The sequence below is a fragment of the Canis aureus genome, chromosome 12, assembly GCF_053574225.1.
Source record: "Canis aureus isolate CA01 chromosome 12, VMU_Caureus_v.1.0, whole genome shotgun sequence".
NCBI classification, from domain to species: domain Eukaryota; kingdom Metazoa; phylum Chordata; class Mammalia; order Carnivora; family Canidae; genus Canis; species Canis aureus.
Genome location: NC_135622.1, coordinates 14,621,717 through 14,638,385, shown reverse-complemented (window position 1 = coordinate 14,638,385; position 16,669 = coordinate 14,621,717). Strand labels below are relative to the sequence as shown.

The following is a 16,669-nucleotide window of genomic DNA, read 5'->3' as shown; positions in this document are numbered from 1 at the left end:
ACTGGTTCTGGTGCAGGAATGAATTAGTCAGGGCTCTTCATTGAAACAGAATCAGTGGAGAGAGTGTGTGTGGGTAGAGAGAGAGATTGATTGATTGAGTTTAGGGAGTTGGTTCATGGGATTATGGAGGCCGGCAAGTCCAAAATCTGCATAGTAAGGTGGTAGGCTAGGGTGTCAGGGAAGAGCAAATATTGTGGCCTGAGTTTGAATGTGGTCTGCTGGCAGAATTCTTCTTTCTCCAGGAGTCTTTTTTCTGTTAAGGTCTTCAACTGATTATATGAAGCCCACCTAAATTATGAAGAGTAATCTTCTTTACTCAGAGTCTGCTGACTTGTGTCAGTAATTTCATCTAAAAAATACCTTCATAAGAAATATCCAGAATAATATTTGTTAAATATTTGGGTACCATGACCTAGCCAAGTTGACCCATAAAATTAATCATCACAGGGGGCAAGGTCGATATGAAGTTCAGAGGATTACTCTTCTGTGTGTTGTTTTCCTCTGGTTTTATTCCAGAAAAAGGTCTGTAGTGACTCTTTCGCTCTTCTTCTTCTTCTTTTTTTTTTTTTTTTTAAGATTCTATTTATTTATTCATGACAGATAGAGAGAGAGAGGCAGAGACATAGGCAGAGGGAGAAGGAGAGAAGCAGGCTCCATGCAGGGAGCCTGACGTGGGACTTGATCCCGGGTCTCCAGGATCACACCCCACGCCAAAAGCAGCACGCCAAACCTCTGGGCCACTGGGGCTGCCCCACTCTTCTTTCCAAGCTACAGTAAGCACCCCACCTCCTCTGCCTTGGAGTATGCTGCAGTGTGAGGGGGTGTGTGAAGCTGTAGGATAAATAGGACACATCTTTCTGGAATGTTGATTTTACCTAGGGTTTTAGGGAAAAGTATGGAATTAAAATGTGATGTTGAAATAACAATAGAAATATTATAAATAAAAACATTAAATTCTCAAGAATTTTAAAGCCTTAAAGCATGAGGCATCTACATTTTTTGAATTTCTTAGACTCTCTTCTTTTCCCCGGGAGGATATGTTCATATACAAGAGCATAGGTAGGACAACTGAGAAGTTCTGCTCAGTGAGATATAAAATAGTATTATTTCCGGGCAGCCCCCGTGGCTCAGCGATTTAGCGCCGCCTTCAGCCCAGGGCGTGATCCTGGAGACCCGGGATCGAGTCCCACATCGGGCTCCCTGTGTGGAGTCTGCTTCTCCCTCTGCCAGTCTCTTTCTCTGTCTGTCTCTAATAAATAAATAAAATCTTAAAAAAATGTATTATTTCCCTGATAACCTTTTAGTTTAAATTCTAAAATCATAGATTACAGAGAATAAAAAAAACATTGTATACCAACTTCTCTAAATTAAAAGATATTAATAGTTTTCCAGTTTTGATTGATGTATATGTAAATATATGGAAATAAATACACACACATATAGACAGAGAGATGTAAATATAGACATTACAAAAAAAAAATTAGATGAAACTTCTGTCCTCTTCCTCAGCCCTATTTCTTTCCCTAGTCCTGTGAGGAAACCGGTATCATATTTGTGGTCTTTCTAGTCCATGTTTTTAAAGTCTACAAATCATATATTGTATTGTGTTTTTAAAAACATTTATGTTGGGGGCACCTGGGTGGCTCAGTTGGTTAAGTAAGCGTCTACCATTGGCTCAGGTCATGATCTCAGGGTCCTGGGATCGAGTCCTTTATCGGGTTCTCTGCTCAGCAGGGAGTCTGCTTCTCCCTTTCCCTCTGTGATCTCTCTCACTCATGCTGTCTCTCAAATAAATAAACAAATAGTATCTTAAAAAGAAAGATTAAAAAAAAACATTTGTATGAATGGTTCTTGTCCTGTTTTTTTGAAATTCATTCATTTCATTCGACAAAAATGAATGGAGTATTTACTATATTTTAGGCATTGTTCTTGGGGTTACAGCCCTGAAGAGAACAGACAAAAATATTTACTCTGTGGGGCTTACATACTAGTGGAGAGTTTATTTTCCTTATGTATATAGATCTAGTTCCCTTAATTTAATCCTTTGTAATAGTCCATTATTAAATGTGACTATGTGTAATAGTCCATTATTAAATGAATAATTCACATTTTTCCTCTCATTTTCAGTTGTCATAAGTGCTGTGCACCAATATTTCAATCTCAACCTTCTTCTGGCACATAGTAGGGTTATATTTCCTGGGCTCCTTTGGGCTGCGTGACTGATAAGATGTGAGTTGATAAGATGGCTGATAAGCTGTGAGCAGAAGTGATGAATATTACTTTTGGGCTTCACAGTTAATTTCTAGTACAAGTCTCCAGAGTTCTGTTTTCCCTTGGTTATGACAAATGGTAACTTTTAAGATGTTGATTGAATCCCTGAGTAATTGTAATGAACAGAACTACCCTGCCAACCTGTTATGGATGTATAATATAAATAAGTTATAAATCTTTGTTTTAAGACACTGAAATTTTTGGGATTGTTGTTGTTACAGGATAACTGTCCTCAACCAATGCTGTGAAAGATGTTTGATGTGTTTCCAGTTGTTTGCTATGCAGACATTGGTTCAATAAATATTCTTGTTCATGTCTCTTTGTTCACACATTCAAGGTTGCTTGAGAACAGTGCTCTTCATATGTTGCTATATATTCAAATCATATGGGGATTTATTAAATGTAGAATCTGACTCAGGAGGTCTTCTGGGGGTCATTCCTGAGATTCTGCATTTTTCTATCTAGCTTCTGCCCATTCTACTGGCCTAGGGTTTATACCTAGAAAGAAATCAAAGAAAGGATATTCATGTATTCATTCTTACTAGATATTATTCTCCAAAGTGATTTAGACTCCCACTGGCATTTTATGGGAGGTCTGTTACTCCACCTCTAGGCAACATCTGTATTGTGAAACTTTTTGGTTTTTGCCAGTCTGATGGTTATCAAATGATAGATTATTGTGCTGTGATTTCATTTCTTTGATTACTAGTGAAATTGGTTTTTGGACATTCGGATTTTCTTTCATGTATTTTGCCTGTTTTTCTTAGGTTGTTTGTTGTTGTTCATTTATAAGAATTCATTAGATACTTTGGACACCTTTTCCTCTTATTAGGAATATCCTGCAAATATTTGCTTTCAAATGCATGGCTTATCTACTAACTTTGTAAGGTTAGTACTTTTTGTTGCATAGTAGTCGTAAATTTTGTTGTCCTTTATTTTGTGGTCTTTAAAAATTTTTATTTTTAAACATTCTTAAGTACATATAAATTAGCTATGTTTTTTATGAACCAGTAGAAAGTAAGTTGCTAATGTGATGCCCTGTCATCCTCAAATACTTTGGTGTAATTTCCTACAAATAAAGACATTCATCTGTGCAGCCACAATGCAATAGAGAATAAAAATTAACACGGATATATTAATAGCATCTAATCCTCATACCCAGTTCAGATTTTGCTAAATGTCTCAGTTATGTTCTTTATAGCAAAAGAATCAAGTTTAAAACATGTATTGCATTTAGTGGTCATGTCTCTTTATTTTTCAGCTTTGAGCTGTCTGCAGTCTTTCCTTGACTTTTATGAGCTTATCACTTTTGAAAATTACAGGCCAACTTTATGTAGAATGTGTCTTAATTTGAGTTTGTCTGATATTGCCTCATGATTACATTCATGTTATATGTCTGTGGCTGGAATATTACAAAAGTGGTGCTGTGTTCTCATTGTATCTTACCAGGTCACATATAAATTTGATTTGTCCTATGAGGGATAGTGTTCACTTTGATTCTTTTCCACTGTGAAGTTGCTCTTTTTTACATTTGTAGTTAAAAATTTATGGGGAGGTATTTTATAGTTATATAAAATAATCACTTTTCATCAGATTTTTCACTTTAATTTTTTTATGTCAGTATGGACTCATGGTTTCTTATTTGATGAGTCACAATTTGTTAATATTACTTATTTTGTTGTTCAGATTATCCTGAATGGCACCAGAGTAGCCCGTTCTGTCTGGCTTCTGTTTTTTTTTTTTTAATATGTTTTCATAATTTTTTGAGTACTTTGTTACTAGGAAAGAAGAGAATTTTCAGGTTTATCTTGTACTTTGCCTGCTGCAGCCCTGGAATCAGTCATTTCCCTAAGTAGAGAATGTTATTTAGAAGCCAAGATCTGTGTGCTCAGTCTACTCATTACTGCTGAGTAACTTGACTTTCATTATTCATAATGTATTTACTTATTGGATCAGTTCCTTTCATGAAACTAATTGCCTATTATTGCTGTCACTGCAAGTCTTTATCTTGCTAACACCACACACTGAGTTACCCTCCTGTATGATATCTTCCTTATTCTGCTTCGACTCAAATACTCTGTGGCAAGCTTCTGTTCTACAGGAATACCCTCCTCATCCCTATTTGGTTCTGACATTCCATACCAGGCTACCTTTCTATATAGGCATCCTCCATATTTCAGTAGGTCCCTTGTGCACCATGCTGGTCTATTCTATATCTTCCCTCCCCCCCCAACTGATATGGATATTGTCATTTATTTAGGTCTTCTTTAATTTTTTTCAGCAATATTTATAGTTTTTAGTAAGTCTTACATATCTTTTATCATATTTATCTCTAAATATTTAATGCTTTTTGATGCTTGTTTTAAATGGTTTTTGATTTTTAAATTTTAATTTCCAGTCATTTATTACTAGTATACTATTTTAGTTTTTGTATGTTTATCTTGTTTTCTGAAACCTTCTAAAGTCATTAATTATAACAGTTTTTTGTTTATTCCATTGGATTTTCTATGTAGATAATCATCTTATCTGCAAATAAAATGTTCCTTTCTTTACAACTGGGAAGCTTTCTTTTTGGTTTGTTTTTCTTGTCTTATTGTACTGTTTAGAACTTTCTGTACAATGTTGAGTAGAAGTAGTGAGAATGAATATCATTGCCCTGTTCCTGATCTTAGGGGGAAAACATTTCACCATTAAGATGTTAGGTGTAGTTTTTTTGTATGTGCCATTTAGAAGGTTGAGGAAATTTCCTTCTATCTCTGGTTGTTGAAAATTTGTACCAGGAATTAATATTGTTTTTGTCAAATGCTTTTTTCTGTGTCAGTTGAGGTGATTATATGTTGAAAAAAATTTTTAGTATATTAATATGAATTATATGATTAATTTATTGAATGTTAAATGAACTTGCATTTGTGAAATAAATCCTCCTTGGTCATGGTATATTATCCTTTTTATATGGTGCAGTATTTGACTTGTTAAAATTTTGTTGAGGATTTTTGCATCTGTATTCATGAGGAATATTTATCTGTAGTGTTGTTTTTGTTTGTTTGTTTTGGTCTGACTCTGGTGTCAGATTAATGCTGGCCTCATAGCATGAGTTGGTTTTCTTTGAAGTGTTGATTTTCTTGAAGTGTTGGCATTATCTTTCTTAAATATTTGGTTGAATCCACCAGTGAAGTCACTTGGATCAGGAGATTTGTTTGGTTTTGGTGAGAAGGTTTTTAACTACAAATTTAATTTAAAAAACGAATACAAGGCTGTTTGCATTTTGTGTTTCTTGAGTAACTTTTACTTATTTATGTCTTTATAGTAATTTCTCGTGTCGTCTAAATTGTTTAATTCATTAGCAAAAATTGTTCCAGTTATTCTCTTATTATTTTAATGTGTAGGATCTACAGTAATGCTTTTCCTTTCATTACTTATATTGGTAAATCTTTTCTCTATCTCTGATTATTCTAGTTAGTGGTTTATCAGTTTTATTAATTTTTTCCATAAAAGCATCTTTAGATTTTGAGTTTTTCCTATTATTTAATGTTGTCTATTTTACTGATTTCTGCTATTATCTTTAGTATTTTCTTTCACCTACGTACTTGGGGTTTAATCTTCTCTTTTCTAACTTTATAAGGTGGATTTTTGTTCTTTTCTTTCTTTTTTTTTTTGCCTTTTATTTGTTTTTTTTATGAAGTTCAATTTGCCAACATATAGTATAACACCCAGTGGTCATCTCATCAAGTGCCTTCCTCAGTGCCCTTCACCCAGTCACCCCATCCGCCTGCCAGTTCTTTATTTTCTAATGTAGCTATTTAAACCTGTACATTTTTCTCTTAGCAGTGCATTAACTGCATCTTACATGTTTTATGATAATGTATTTTTTCCATTTATCTCAAATGTTTTCTAATTTCCTTTGTGATTTAAAAATTAATCTGCTCATTATTTAGAAATGAGTTGGATAACTTCCAAGTATTAGAGGATTTTCCAGATTTTTAAAAATTGATTTGTAATTATATTTTGTGTTCATAAATATAAATGTATGATTTCAACTTTTTAAAAAAATTTTATATTCATGAGAGACTAGAGAGTGAGGCAGAGACATAGGCAGAGGGAGAAGCAGGCTCCCAGTGGGGAGCCTGATGTGGAACTTGATCCCAGGATCCTGGGATCATGCCCTGAGCTGAAGGCAGATGCTCAATCACTGAGCCACCCAGGCTTCCCTGATTTCAACTTTTTAAATGTTTGTTGAGACTTGTTTTAATGGGCCAGCATATGGTTCGTTTTGGTGAGAATTTCGTGTACACTTCAAAATTATGTATATTCTCTTTGAGTAGGACATTTTTTAACGGTCATTTAGATATACTTGATTGATAGTGTTCAGGTTTTCTACATCCTAGTGATTTTGTATTTGTCAGTTGCTGACAGGAGTGTTGAGATTGTTTTGATTGTGGATCTGCACGTCTTTTTTCTGTTCTTTCAGTTCTTGATATTGTTGTATTTTGGAGCTTTTTTGGGGGGTGCATACACATTTAGCATTGCTATATGTTCTTGATGAGATGACCTATTTATATTATGGAAGGTTCCTTTTTATCTCTGGTAATATTCTTTTTTTAAAAAAGTATATGTTGTTTGATATTAATATAGCCACTGCTGTTTTCTTTTTATTTAGTTTTTATATTATCTGTTTTTTAATATTCTTTTTTTGCTTAAAATATTTTTAACGGCTTAATTGAGATATAATTTACATACTATTCAGTTCATCAATTTAAAATGTATATTCAGTGGCTTTTAGTGTATTCACAGAGTTGTGTAGTCATCACCACAGTTGATTTAGAATGCTTTTGTTCTTTTCAAAAGAAACTCTGAGCCCCTTAGCTGTCTACCCAATCCTCTCCTCCCTGTCCCCCCCGCTCCTAACACCTTGCCAGCTACTGGGAACCACTAATTTACTTTCTGTCTCTATAGATTTGTCTATTTTGGACATTTCATATGAATGGAATCTTACAATATGTGGTTCTTTATGATTGGCTTCTTTCATTTAACATAATATTGTCAAAGTTCATTCATGTTGTACTGTATTTCAGTACTTCATTTCTTCTTATTGCTGAATAATATTCCCTCGTATGGATATACCACATTTTATATATCCATTCATCAGTTGATGAACATTAGAGTTATTTCTACTTTTTGGCTTTAATGAATAATGCTGCTATAAATTTTATTTTCAAGTTTTTGTGTAGACATATGTTTTCATCTCTCTTGGCTGTATACCTAGGAATGGAATTGTTGGATAATATGATTACTCTATGTTTAATCATTTGAGGAACTGTCAGACTGTTTTCCAAAGCAGCTATGCTATTTTACCTTCTACCATCAGCATATGAAGATTCCAATTTCTACAAATTCTAGAAATTATTCTACAAATTCTACAAATTATAGTCTGGCTTTTTGACTATGACCATCTTGGTGAGTGTGACATAATATCTTATTGTTCATCTTTGTCTTTGAAAATTATTTTTGAAGGACATAGAATTCTAGGTTTATAGATTCATTAGTTAAGACATCATTTGCCTTCTCATTTATGTAGTTTCTGAGGGAGGGGTATGTGAGCAGTCTTATCTTTGTCACTCTACTTGATGTGTCTTCTCCAGCTGTTTTCAAACTTTTTTCTCTATCATTTGTTCTTAGCAATTTGATTTTGAGGCATGTTGCCATACGTATATGTCTGTGCATGCATGTGTATATGTGTGAATTTATCCTGCTGTTCACTTGTTTAGCTTCTTGGATTTGTAGGTTTATAGTTTTTGTAAAATCTGGAAAATGTTCAGATACGGATTTTCCAAACATTTTTTTTTCTGTCTGTTTCCCATCCTTATTCTAGGACTTAATTACATATTATGTTGGACAACGTATAATCTCACAGGTGACTTGATAATCTGTTCTTTTTTTTTCCTTCTCGATCTTTTCTCTCTCTGTGCTTTATTGTTTGATAGATTTTATTCCTATGTTCAATGCACTGATCTCTTTTTTTTGCATTGTCTGATTTTCTTTTAATCCTATTCAATGAAATTTTCATTTCAGATAACATATTTTTCATCTTTAGGAGTTCCAGTGGGTTTTTTAAATGCTTAATTTCTTGTTATTTTTGTGTCTTCTTAAGAATACATGTACATGGCTCTGATATTTCTTTTCATGTACTTCTTTGCTAGTTCTGTCACTTTTAGCATTTTTGGATTTCTGTTTGCAGACTGATTTTGTTTTTCCTAGTTATAGGCCAAGTTTTTGGTTCTTATCATGTCTAGTAATTTTTGATTGGATACAAACATATTATGCTGCTGAGTGTGGACTTCTGGGAACTGTTTTTTTCTTAAAGAGTATTGCTTTTTGTTTTGGCAAAAAGTTTAGTTTGCAGATCTATTTGTTCTCATCAAACCCTATTTATTACTTATTTATTTATTTATTTATTTATTTATTTATTTATTTATTTATTTATGGATGGAGGCAGAGGGTGAAGGAGAGAAGATAATCTTAAGCAGGCTCCATGCCAAGTGTGGAGACTGAGGTGGGGCTCAATCTCATAGCCCTGAGATCATGACCTGAGTTGAGATCATGACCTGAGCTAAAATCAAGAGTTGGATGCTTAACCAACTAAGCCACCCAGGCACCCAAACCCCATTTTTAGTCTTTGCTAGCTGCACCTTCATTCCAAGGGTAGTTCAGAGTATATTCATCTACTTGGAATAACTCAGGAATCCCCAGAGACTTTTCACCAAGGTTTTTCTGCATTTTCTGAGCTCCTTGAAGTGTTCACCACATATTTTCCTTGTGTCTGTCTTTCTTTCCCTCTCCTCTTTCCCTTCCCTGTCCACCTTCATTCCCTCCCTTCTTTTTGCTGTCCTTGTGGAATTTCACTTTTTCTATACCTGGCCTAGTACTCAGCAAAGACTTAAGGGAACCCCTGTATAGATTCTGCAGTTCTTTTTTCTGCATTGCTCCTTTCCTCCTCTTTTTGTTTGGAATTCTGCTGTACAACCTCAAGTTGTGTCACCTTTCCTGAACTATCTTTGACTTTAACTCTGCTAAGCTGCTAGGCTATGTTTGAGTTTTCTCTGATTCTGCCCATGATTTAGAAATCACATATAACCTGGATAATTATTAAACTTAAACTCAGCTTTTTTGTTTCCCTTTTTTCAGAGACCACTGTTCACTACCAAATCAGTTTTTATATTTTAGCCAGTCTTCTGCTTTTTAAGTTTGGGGGTTCATGTCTTTTCTTTGTTACTCCTGCATGGGTAGAAGCTTAGTTGTATTTTTTTTAAAGCTGTAATAATAGTGATAATACTATTAGGTTCTATGTTCCCTAAGGAAAGATACCTGACCATCTTTCTACCTGTAACACATAGAAAGGATTAAATATTTGTTAACAGTGCTCTTTGATTAGGAAAGCCACTAATAAAAAAAAAGGAAAGCCACTAATATTTCCTGTGGTCAAAGCTTTTATGTTATATTCTTATCATACTTTGAATTTATAAAAATTTCTCACAGGTAGTTGTGATCTGCTTTAAAAGATCACTTATTAGAACTTAAAAAATCATTATTGTGTGAGAGTTCTATACCATGGCAAAAAAGGACCAAAATTTAATTTGCCTAGAATTAACATTCCTCTTCTCACAATAGCATTCAGCTATGTCTAAGTTATTCTGACAATAGTTACCCAGTTTATAGAATTGTTTAAATATCTTTCCCTTGTTTCTTTTATATGTCCTGATTTTGTTTCCTTTAATATTTTTCTGCTCACATTTCTATTAGGGGGTGTAATAGAGGGAGACAGGGAAAGCTAGCACACTTGCAAATGAAACTTAAGATTTGGCTTCTGATTTAGTTTTAATAATGGTTAGAGGTTATCAAAAATAAGGTCAAAATGTGGTTTTAGATTTCCATGGCTGCTGGAAATAGAAATTTTTTCTTTTGGTATCTGCTACTCAGGTGTTTAATTGGCTGTCATTCTTTAACCTGTCCCTGATATTAAAACACACTAGAAATTTGAATAATCTTATTGGTCTGTTATAGTTAGAATATGAATATGGTAGCGAAAGGACAATGGGAAAATAAGGTGACATTCTTTGTTGCCAGGAATCACTGGGTTTTGTACTAATTAGCCTTGAAAAATGTGGAGTTGACAGACCAGATGTTTTCAGCATGTGGCCATGTGTCTCATCAGTGAATGTGCCTTGTGTCCGCAGGCAACATTGTTAGATTTTTCTCATTCTATAAACAATGTTCCAAAATATAACTAAACCCCAAAGTGTGTTTATCTTTTTGGCTTAATTTCTGGCTTTCTATCCCTTCTAAGGTTTCTCTCTAGAGGAATTGCATTTTATTGCACATAGCTCTTCATACCTAATTGTAGTATAAACACCATTCTGTTTACACTAAACCATGTGAATAACAAATCAGTACTGTTTTTGAGTCTGTAAAATTGTAATAAAAGCAACCAATTCACATTAACTATATTTGTACTTTTATTCCTAAATGTAGAGGAAATAAATCTTTCTCCCCTCCATTTATTTGGACTAAGATTTTGATTTTTGGAACATGTGAGGTAAAGACATTAAAAAAAAAAGTAAAACCAGTCTCTAGTCTTTAGTGTTTGTGGTACTAAGCATATTGGAGCAAGAAGAGCTCAAGTGTATACTGTGAAATTCATTCTTAAAAATCTAAAATAGAGCTATCAGTTTTTTATTTATAAGATTGCAACTGAGTTTTTCCTCTACTAAATATATCATGGGAAGTATGGAAATTAGGAAATTAAAAATATAAGGAAAATTATCACCCAAAATGTTACTATCCCAAGGGAAAAAAATTATGGTTAACATTTTTGTCTATATTTTTCTATTCATTTTCTGTGTACTTCTATATGTGTGTATGCATGTATTTAGTGATATATAGCTCATACATGCACATATATTCAGAATTTATATATGTATGCATATTTATAATTTTGAAAAATATGATTATACTTGTAAATTTTATTTTTTGCAATAGCTTTTACTTAACAATATTGTAACCATTTTGCTGTCTTTTACTATGTGGATGTATCATGATGTATTTTATTTTACCAGTTCTTTATTATTAGACATCTAGATTAGTTTTTTATTGACTTATGTAAATACCTATAATTCAAGAGGTTTACATACTTTTGTTAATCTAATATTTCTTTCTGGAAAGGCAACTGGTTAGAATGCTTATTTTCGTAAGATTCTTCAGTGAAAACTTGTATCATTAATACAAATTTGTTTACCAGCAGGCAGTGAATTCTCATTTATTGAAACTCCTGATAATAATACCCATTATGTTTTAAGAAATCTTTGGGAGTTTGAATGACAAAATCATGTTTTGATTTGCATTTTTTCCACATAACTGTTCAAATCACACCCCCACCCCTATTGTCCTTTTTAATGTTCTTTTGTGACTCTTCTTTTTTGACTCTTCTTTTGTGACTCCTTCAATCGACTTTAGGTTAAATAATCGTTACCAAGTTTTTGTTTCTTCTTTATTCTTATTATGTTTTTTAATGTGTAACTTATTTTGTTGTTACTTCATCAAACTTAACAATTTTAGTTTTATTCATTCTCTTATGCTAATGGAAGCTTTCCTACCTATCAGATAAATATCGTTCCCCTTACTATTGCCTTACCAGCAATATTTACTTTTGCATAGCCAGCAATATTTCTATTTTTTTATTTCTATTTTTAAAATCTATTGTATCTGATATTAATATAGACACTCCAGCATTTTTATGGTTACTTTTTGCATGGTATATCTTATTCTATCTTTTACTTATTTGTGTATCTTTGAATCTAAAGTGTGTTTCTTGTAGAGGACATGTAATTGGATCATGCTTTTTAAATCCTAACCTTGTGCCTTTTAACTGGAGTGTTTATTAGTCCATTTATATTTAATGTAATTATTATGGCTGCATTTTACTCTTTGTTTTCTGTTTTTCATATCTTTTTGTTCTTATCCTTTACTCTCTTTTTTTTCTATTAAATATTTGGTAGTGTACTATTTTAATTCCTCTTTTGTTTTTAATGATAGATTTTGAGTTATTTATTTAGAGGTTGCTGTATGGATTATCTGTATCTTAATATATCAATCTACTTTAGGTTAATGCTGATGTAGTTTTTTTTTTTTTTTTTCTGATGTAGTTTTGGTAGAATATATAGTAGTGATTTTGCTTCATCTTAACTCCATTTCTTACTTCCTTTTTTGTGCTTTATGGTCATATAGTTATATATTATAAACTCAGCAATACAGTATTATAATCATTTGTTTTAAAATTTTTCTTTTAATGAAATTAAAAGAAGAAAAGAAAAAAATATTTATTTAGACTTTTATATTTCACATATATTTACTATTTCCTATGCTCTTTATTTCTTTCTGTGAATTCCAATTAGTTTCTGTTGTCACTTCCTTTCAGGATTTTTTTTTTTTTTTTTAAGGCAGATCTGGTAGTAAGGAATTATCTGGTTTTGTTTATCAGGAAATATATTTCATTTTTAAAGGATAGTCATTAGCCAAAGATTGGTCCAAGGTTTGTGCTCAATCAAACTTGAGCCAAAAAGGTTTCTACCTTTGTCAGTGGATATGTGTGGGGGCTATGGAATACATTAAAAATTCAGGCAATTTTCAAAACAGCCTGAGTTTTTAACTTTCTCCCAGGGCTTCTGCTTTGTGTGTGCCTGCTGCCTCCTAGTCAGCCAGAGGTGTGTGGACTGCTTAGGCCCTTTTGGGTCTCCTACTGCACATTTATACAACCTTAGTCATGACTAAGGCTAGGGTTGTGCAAAGAGCTATTGGGTCCTTCTGTGGGTCTCTTATTTCCATGCTTCTCTGTTAAATTTCTGGTTAGTCCTCTAATCTACCCTTTGACCCAACCCAGACTAACTTCAGGCCTGGAGAGCTGGGGTATTTCCCTATCTTTTTATTTGTTTGTTTGTTTGTTTGTCCTTATTCTTTCCTTCCTTCCTTCATCTGGAGTTTCCTACTTTACCTAATAATGCCACTCTAAATCACATCTGCTTCTAAGGGCAGGGAGGCTGCTGGTTTTCATGACAAGCCAATATAACCAGTGGGAGGGAGGGGGATGGAGTGCGGGTGGAGTTGGAGGGTTGATGGAGGTAGCCCCAGGCAAGAACACCACAGAGTTCCATTGTTCAGCAGTTTTCATGAATAAACACTTTTCAATATGTTCTCCTTTGGTCTATTTCCAGAGCCCTGAAATGGTTGTTTGGGACAGTTTTGTTTAGTTTATATTTGTTTTTTTGGGTAGAAGATTTGCTAAGCTCTTCCCTGTGCCATAGTTGGAAGTTTAGACTTCGGTATTTTATTTTATAGGATGGTTGTTTTGGCATTAATACGATCATTTTGTATTTTCTTTTAATTTTTGTATAATGGATTTCATTGGTAGGTTTTCTAAGTTTTCTATATTCTTGGGATAAAATCTTTTCTCATTGTAATTTACTAAGTCCTTTAATTTATATGTTAATTTTGAATAATTTGACATTTTTCCATTGATTTCTTTTTTTTGAAACTTAATACTGAATTTGTTGTAATGAACAATGAAAACTAATTCAGGCTAGAAATTTTACCTAAGGAATATATCTGTGGCCTTAAAGAAGACTGAGTTGAGCTAAAGGTGATATAATTCCTTTTATAGGCATTATCCTGCACTGAAAACTCTGGAACATCTAGAGCATACCTATCTGCCTCAAGTAAGCCACTATCGATTCTGCAAGGTGATGGTGGATAACATCCCCAAGCTTCGAGAAGAAATTAAGGATGTTTCTATGTCTGATCTCAAAGACTTTCTGGAGAGTATCCGCAAACATTCTGACAAAATTGGAGAGACTGCCATGAAGCAAGTAGGTCTTGGGTTTATGATAGGTTGGCCAGTGACTTTGCTAGTTTCTGTTAAACATGGGTTTCTCTCTGCTAAGTGTCTTGATTGTTTCGTATCATTTTAGGGAAGTTCTTCCTCTTTATGGGAACACTTGATTAAAAGATGTGTTTTGTTTTTCTTTTTTTCAACAGAGCAATGCATTATTTATTTACTAGTATGTTCTGCTCTGTGGATGTCAGTAAATATGGATTTATTGTGATGGTTAAATAGGGACTTTAAAGAGGTTTTTCTGGTTTTTGAATATTTTCCTTGACTTTGGATATGCTTTGAAGCCCAAGATTTTTAAAAGATCTCTTTCTAGGTAATGAGCTAAATTGTGCTGCAGGTACCTTTGGTTAATTACTTATTATGTAAACAAGACATCATGTTATTTATAAATATTTCTGTAATTGTTATTTCTGGTATCAGTGGGTATTAATGAAGAAAGGCCTTTTGGGAAATAATGTGGATTATGATCACAGAAAGAGATTTATTTACAGCTTATAAATGAACAAATGTGTTAGAAATTTTTAGTTTTTTTTTTTTTTTTAATGTTTTCTAAGTAATGAAAGTCACCAAGGAATGGCTTGATTTTTTTTTTTTTTTGTCATTTTAAATAAAAAGAGCGCTAATGATTTGCAGGGCTGCTTGCTCTCGAAATTTAAATCACATTGATTTTATTAAAATATCTCAGTATACCTTATAATGTAGCCTACAACAACAAATAGAAGACTTGGTTGTTTATGGAAAGTATTGTTTGGTTCTACAAACAACTGTGTTCTTGAAGAAGTCATTTGTGGTTATCATTCTGGAAAGAAGGAGGGGAGGGTGCACATTGTATTTTTGATCTCACCAAGTCTTGGTAATCTTTCAGATATCTTATTCTGCAAAAGAGATTTGCCTGTTGGAAATTCCTTTCCTGAAGCAATAGAGATATTCTTTTCCTCTCTCTTTTAAATTTTGTCAATGTTATGTTTTATGATGGGGAAAGTTTAAAACTAATTGATGATAAATCTGATGTAAATAATGATGTCATTTTTTAGTGGTGAAGAAAAAAATTAATTATTGAAAATGTATCTTTGTATTGCTAGGTATATATTTTGAGTATGGGAATGAAGGTATTCTGTAAGACAAGTCTATTGTGTTTGGCAAGTTTTTCTAAACTTTCAGAATATAGGAAAGTATAGTACAGAGCCTCTTTGGAAGCATTCTTTTTTAAAGTTGCCTTTTTTTTTAAGGCCTCTGCTTGAGAAATTAACTTCAATTCCTTTTTGGTGAAAGAAAGTATTCCATGAAAATACATTTATTTCATTTAATGTGGATTATCTGGCTTCACTTCTTAATTATCTAAAAAAATTGAGGCATAGGGCAGGGAAGTAATTTGCTCAAGTTTAGAGAGCTTGTAAAGGTCAGATCCTATAGTAGAATTCAGGTTAGATTGAGGTGAATTTGTCTACTATGGCACTCAATTTGTGTAAAGTATTAGCTATTTGGTGTGTTTGTGTCATACAAAGAACTGAAGAAAACATTGTGGATTCAGGACTTTTAATTAACTGATAATGCTTCATTCCTCCTATAAAACTTCATATCAAGTATAGCTCTAATAAGAGCATATATTGTTATTCTAAGCTATGTTAGTTAAGATCTTTGAATAAACATATCTTAACATATTTTAGGATCCATAGTACCTAAACAATAAGGAAAGTGGGAGGGAAAGAAATTACCATATATTTTGTATATAGTAGTACATTGTTCATGTGAACAATTTGAATATTTGTTTGAATTCATGGATGTTGGAAAAGAGGGAAAGGATATGATTTCTTTTCCACTTATGTCAAGCCCAAAACGGTATTTCTGATTTGTGATGGATTTCTTACTTGGCTTTACTGACCTGCAAGGGAGGCTGAAAGAAAATAATCTCACTCTATTACTAAGAGGAGAAGGACTAAGGTTTGGTGCATAGTAGCTAATCTGTGACACAGTTCTACCCTTTGGTCATCAAATATCTCTTCATTCTTCCTCTCATCCCTAGAACACATATGCTCCTTCCCAAGGAAGGCAATTCAATATCCCATTTATTTACTACATCCATTTCAAAGTCTGTTATCTTCCAGGGATGCTCAGAACTCTCCCTCAGATCCAGATAAGTCTCCGGATCCAGATGGGTGGCTGACCAGGAAAGAAGATGACAAATTTCCTATACCTGTGTTCCCTCCCACCTCCAATGAAGAAGTTAGAATAGAATAACTACAACAAAAGCTTTCATTTAGAAAAGGGAATAGTGGGAGATGCACAGTATTTCCTGCTTCATAAGGAAATCAGTGTAATCCTTTTGGGCCATCGTTGGGGAATCCTTCTGCCTTTGTAGTAGTGGGTCTTTCTCGCTTACACACTAACTCTGAGAGGAATTCCTTTGCCTGTAGTTCTCCTGATTGCACTCTGTTTTTTCTTTTTCAGAAGGAAGTGAGT

The 16,669-nt window shown here is 33.3% G+C and overlaps 1 protein-coding gene across 11 annotated transcripts in view; it reads left to right on the top strand.

Moving 5' to 3' along the window:
* EXOC6B (exocyst complex component 6B) overlaps positions 1-16,669 on the top strand; it is a 612,331-nt gene that overhangs the window by 97,523 nt on the left and 498,139 nt on the right. For all 11 annotated transcript variants that reach the window (XR_013349063.1, XR_013349062.1, XR_013349064.1 and 8 more), the window contains one exon: positions 13,979-14,183. Coding sequence is in view for 8 of the 11 variants with exons in the window: in XM_077842877.1 (XP_077699003.1) it covers positions 13,979-14,183 (205 nt within the window). In the remaining 3 variants the exon portion in view is untranslated. The remainder of the gene's footprint in view (positions 1-13,978; positions 14,184-16,669) is intronic.